Source organism: Ctenopharyngodon idella, chromosome 11, assembly GCF_019924925.1.
Source record: "Ctenopharyngodon idella isolate HZGC_01 chromosome 11, HZGC01, whole genome shotgun sequence".
NCBI lineage: Eukaryota > Metazoa > Chordata > Actinopteri > Cypriniformes > Xenocyprididae > Ctenopharyngodon > Ctenopharyngodon idella.
Window position 1 is genome coordinate 20,343,049 of NC_067230.1, and position 5,678 is coordinate 20,348,726.

At 39.2% G+C, this 5,678-nt stretch overlaps 1 protein-coding gene across 1 annotated transcript; it reads left to right on the forward strand.

The window, feature by feature from the left end:
• Positions 1-569: 569 nt before the first annotated feature.
• lmod1b (leiomodin 1b (smooth muscle)) lies at positions 570-5,015 on the forward strand. The gene is made up of 3 exons (XM_051911775.1): positions 570-1,056; positions 1,805-3,568; positions 3,945-5,015. Exons 1-3 carry the CDS (start codon positions 787-789, stop codon positions 3,969-3,971), a joined length of 2,061 nt encoding a protein of 686 aa, XP_051767735.1. The 5' UTR covers positions 570-786; the 3' UTR covers positions 3,972-5,015.
• Positions 5,016-5,678: the final 663 nt, after the last annotated feature.

Consider the following 5,678-nt stretch of genomic DNA (forward strand, 5'->3'; position numbering starts at 1 on the left):
CATGGTTATTCATTGTTAATTAATGGACCGCACCTGTTTCTCATTTCTTTGATTGGTATAAGTTGGTATATATTGAGCCTGTTTTCAGGAGGTCTTTGAGTTCTCGTCCGAATGATGGTTGTTATGTTCATGTTTTTAGATCTATGAGTATCCTGAGTATTTTGTCATTTTGAGTTTGTAATGAAATAAACTGCTGCTATTAGATCCTGCTCTTTTGTTTCTCTGCTGCAACCATTTGTGGTCTTGGCTTATGATTAGCTTCCATTAATTTACCTAGATGAAACATAATCATTTCAAATTTATGAATAGCCTATATTCTATTGAATCAAATTAAACTGATTCCTGGAATAGCACAGCACCCTATTATCCAATCTATTTCTATAACATTCTTTAACATCACTGGAAAAATATTGTCAGTGCTCCAGGAATCCTTATTTCCTACCAGGAAGTAACAGTATGTTTCTGGGATGCTTTTGAGTTTTAGTAAACCATATCCTTCCCAATTGCCTTTAAAGGAATATGTACCCCCATCTAAATATGGGCATGTGCTCGATGGATTTCAAGGAATGTCCAAGCACTACAAACTTGCTCTGACAGTCCATCGCGTCTCGCGCTGCTCCTTGCGTTCCTTTCACATCCAGAAGGGCTTCAATTTGACTATTTTCCTCGTTTATCGTCTTCACTTTCTAATCTTGACAGCTCTATTTCAAAAGGTAAAATAACTGAAAAATACACGGATATTTTCAGCAAATTCTTCAGAAGTTTGTGTCATTATTGAACGCAACTATGTCCCGGAGGAAAGTGAGGGGACTCACTAAAACCGGGCGACAGGTGAGCGAGGACCCGGACCTCGACAGTTTGCTGTCAAACCTGTCACCCGAAGAAATGGAGGAGCTGCAGAAAGAGGTATCGGTTGTTCCCGATCCAGATCCGAGTGAAATAATCGTTGTGGACCAAACGGATTTAAAACCAACCGCCCCAGTTAAAAAGGAATCACAATCGAGCAGCCAGACCGATGATTTCAAATCCCGCTTTCAGAGAAACCTTTCAACAGAGGTAAAATATCCACTACCTAGTTTGTCTGTGAATATTTGAATGCTGGAGATTGAACTAACATGCTTATAGTAGGTCCTTGAAAGACATGGCAGAATAAATCAATAAAAGTAGGCTATAATGTGGCTTGACAGATGTTTTGTGTATGCTAAAGATTTACTGTATTTAATGTCATTTTATGACTCTTGTATAATGTCCATAGTGAAAGTCACCTTATTTTGTACAACTTTTACAAATTAGACTACTTTAACTGATTGCTATATGTAAATGTTTACTTTTTGAATAATTTTTCTATTTAAAGACATAATACAAGCAGGAGAAATGTATCTGAAGGACCTAATGGAGTCTCTTTAGATGTTAAACTCTCTTGAAATGTTGGCTCGGTTGAAGTTCCTTGGTTGATTGCTCCTTTGCTCACTGCCTTTTAAGGATAAGTCTTCCAAGGCTGGAGCTTTCCAGTGCAAAACAGTGTGGCTCACAAATCAAACACTTAGCCACTGTGCAAGTTTACGTCTTCACTGTGAAACAACCGACTGTGCATAGTGTAAACATCCAATCCAATGTGCATGCACAACAGCTTTTATATAATCATCTTTGTCAAAGCAGTGGCTTCATTTGAACATTTTCATGTTGATATATAGGCCTAAGCCACTGGTATTTCCTCCAGTCGGCTCCCTCAAAACAAAAAATATTGAATTTATTGTATATGTCACCATAATTTGTCCATAATTCATACATGTTTGATCCTTAGGGAGAGCAGAAGAAGGAGAGCAGGAAGCAAGAGTACCTGCGTAAGATGGGCCTGAGCCAAGAGAAGAATACCTCCACGTCTGACAGCAGAGATGGAGGACTTCAGAGGACCCCCTCCTCCTCTTCCTTCCCTAAACGTGACGGTAGAATGGAAGACAGGACCCGTAGAGTCACAGAGGGCACCAAAGATGACAAATCTGGCCCATCTGCCCTTTCCAAGAAGGACGAGGAGAGTGAGAGAAAAGTAGAGGTGAAAGAACAAAATGATGGGAGTAAACTCAAAGATAGAAGAGAGATGAGAGAAAGTAGCAGCAGCAAAACCAAAGAATTAATTTCTAAGCTTCAGGAGAAAAAGGAGGATAGTAAAGAGAAAAATAGAAAGGAAGACAATCGGAAAAGGGAATCTGGGGAAAGTAGAGCAAAGGAGATGATTTCTAAGATAAAGGAGAAAGAGGAGAAGGAAAGGGAGAGAAAGGAAGAGATTAGAAAGAGAGAGGAGAACAAGACGAAAGGCTATACGTCAAGGTTAGACGAAAAGCAAAATCAGGTTCTAGAAGACAAGACGAAAGAAGAGAAAAAGGACAAGGATGAAAAACAAATAAGAAGGTCAAGCGAAAAGGCGAAAGAGGGCCCCACGTTGGAATTGAGGGGACTTGCTGAAAATAAAGAGAAAGAACCTGAAACAGTTCCTGAAAATGTGAAGAAGCCGCAGGAATATAATGCAAAAACAAGCGATAAGGGAAGAGGGGATGTTCAGAACCAAAATGAAATCGTAAATGAAATTCATGAACCCATCAAGGAAGAGAACGTTGGAAACTGTGTCTCAGACACCATTTCAAAAAATAAGACCAAAGAGGAGGAAGAGGAGGACGAGTCAGCCAGCATGTTTGATGAAGATCTTGAGAGAGTTCGTCGCAACGATCCGGGCATGACTGATCTGAACGTGAACAATTCTGAGGTCATAAAAACCAAAACGCTTATTCAGTTCGCCGAGGCCTTGAAAAACAACACACACATCAAAGCGTTTTCTTTGGCTAACTGCCGTGCCGATGACCATGTGGCCTATGCTATTGCCGAGACCTTACGCAATAACAAAAGCATCACTAGTATCAATTTGGATTCCAATCTTCTTACTAGCAAAGGCATCATGGCCCTGATCCATGCCCTCCAACATAACTCCACACTCACTGAGCTACGCTTCCACAACCAGCGACACATCATTGGAGGAAAGTCTGAGATGGAGATGACCAAAATCTTAAAAGAAAACACAACTCTTCTGAAACTGGGCTACCACTTTGAGTTAGCTGGTCCTCGTATGACCATGACTAATATTCTTAGTCGCAATATGGACCGTCAACGGCAAAAGCGGCTGCAGGAACAGAAGCAGGCTCAAGCCCAAGGTGCTGGAGACAAGAAAGACTCATTAGAAGTTCCAAAACCCGGCTTTGGTAAAGGCTCCCCAAGAGGCTCACCCAGGCCTTCTCCTATACCTTCTCCCATACCGTCACCCGCCCCGTCGCCCAAGTTAACTCATAAGAAAAGGGTCAGTGGGCTTGGTGGTGGACCACCTCCGCCACCACCACCGCCTGGAGGACCACCACCACCTCCACCTCCAATGCTAGATGGAGAATTCCTGAAGAACTCCCTGACGCCCGTGTCACAGAGGAAGCTTGACGATAGGAGTGGAAGAAGAGGAGGAGCTCAAAATACAAGGGACCAACTTCTTGCTTCCATTAGGGGCAGCAATATCAGACAGCTCAAAAAGGTACGACATAATTAATAAAAAATAATTTACATTAATAAAGCATATACCCTGTTGAAGCATATGCTGGTTAGATCTGCTTTGAAGCATGACAGCTGGTTTGAGCTGGTCCTTAGCTGGTCATGAGCTGGTTTAAGCTGGTCAAGTGCTGGTCCTAAGTTGGTCAGGACCAGCTAATAACCAGCTTAAACCATCCCATGACCAACTAAGGACCAACATAAACCAGCTCAAACCAACTGCCATGCTTCAAAACATACCTAACCAGCATATGCTGGTTTTTTCAACAGGGTATATTTTATATATTCATTGGGTCTCGTATTTAGAGCTTTTCCTGTTTTACCTGAGAGAATTTGAACTCAAAATGAATTGTTTTTCACAGGTTGCATTACCAAAGCTCTTGCAGTAAGCCGGCAGTGCAGAGAGATATACATGAATGAAGAAAAAAGACAGGAATGAAAGGACAGACATCTCACAGACCTTGAGAAGATCAACACTCAGAATCTTCCATTCAGAGTCTTTACTGCTGCCCTACAGTATGGAAGACAGGTATAGGCTTGTATAGGTGGTGATATTCCATTGATTGCACAGCTTCTGCCCAGAAGTCTTTGTACAAAATACACTGGACGATAGAAAGAAAGAGAAGTGTGGTGCAGTCATGGGTGCAGAACTGCAGAGTTGATGCCTAGCTTGTCATTTGCACTAAATGAATCATTTCATATGATAGATTTGCTAGTGTGCGTTTGGTACAGTATGTATGTGGATGTTGTATGTGGAAGTAGATGTTTGTTTCTGCAGTAGAATTGGATCTTCTTACAGCTGACTGAACTGAGCTATGTAAGAAAAAAACATTCACGTGGATTTTATCCTAGTATTTTGGGTTTGGGAATCTCTATAGTAAAAGCTCTTTCTGATCAGGGATTAAAGCTGGGATTCTAATAACAAATAATCATATAAGTAAAGGTATTGTTTCCATGGTACTACAGATTCTTCAATACTATATATGTTGAATGAGTGAATGTGAATGAGAACAGGATTACAGCATTTAGGAGAAAGGGATGGATAATCAGATCTATGTGAATATGGCTGCATAAACATACAAACTACAAAACATATTTATTTTGATCTGATATTTCCTTTAAACTTATGTAATCCATTGAGTATATATAAATTTTAATCACTGTCAAGTGTAATTTTTTTACCAATCATCTGTAATTTATCAAACATATAGAGTTTTTACTTTGAATGGAAGCATTCTCTTGAAAAGCACACCTAGAGAAAGTTACAGCAGAGTTTTATGCTCATTGAAAATAAGTAGTATTGAACATGAATTCATGATTCTTATATCAGGTTTCAGCTGTGACAATCCAGTAATTCCATTTGTGTTATGTAGAAAATTCAAAGTGTTTTTGGAGAAATCTGCCTGATAAAGTCATGATTGGTCCAACAAAAACACCTGAGTCTTGTGATTTTATTTTATTACTTATTTATTAAATGCAACTTATTTTTAAGTTTAAACTTTTCATTCATTTTTTATTTTTTTTATTTTAGCTTTATTTCAGTGTCTGAGAACAATTATTAATAGTTTTAGTTAATAACAGCACTGGTCTGTTTATAACAATACAAACTTCTTAAAGGGATACTCCACACAAAAAAGTTTTGAAAGGACATGATGATGATGACAGGATTTTTTTTTTTCTTTTTCTTTTTTTGATTAACTATCCATTAGGGCTGGGTAAAAAATATCGATTTCTCGATTTTAATCGATTCTCATTTTTACGAACCGATATCGATTCTTAAATCCCAAGAATCGATTAGTCTAGTCTGTTTTCAGTTGATGAATGAACAGAATATGTAGCGCGCCTCCCATCCAATAAATCGCAATAATCTTTGTGCTTTGTTACTTTTGATATAAAGCAAAGTCTCGGATTTCAAATGACGTCCATCTTATTATGAGATTCAAAAAATAAATACCGTTTTGGCGCCGTTTAATGTGACGTGACAGATCGCTTTAGCGCCTCAGTTAAAGAGAAGCGACAGCACGGAGCGTGAACATCCTCTCCTCCACTTTAATACCAGTTACAGTGCGAAATAAACATGAATAAACATCTGAAGG

Coding starts and splice junctions, on each gene's coding strand:
- lmod1b (XM_051911775.1), top strand. CDS start 787: ATGTCCCGGAGGAAAGTGAGGGGACTCACTAAAACCGGGCGACAGGTG. Junction 1,057..1,804: donor AGAGAAACCTTTCAACAGAG/GTAAAATATCCA, acceptor TTTGATCCTTAG/GGAGAGCAGAAGAAGGAGAG. Junction 3,569..3,944: donor ATATCAGACAGCTCAAAAAG/GTACGACATAAT, acceptor TGTTTTTCACAG/GTTGCATTACCAAAGCTCTT.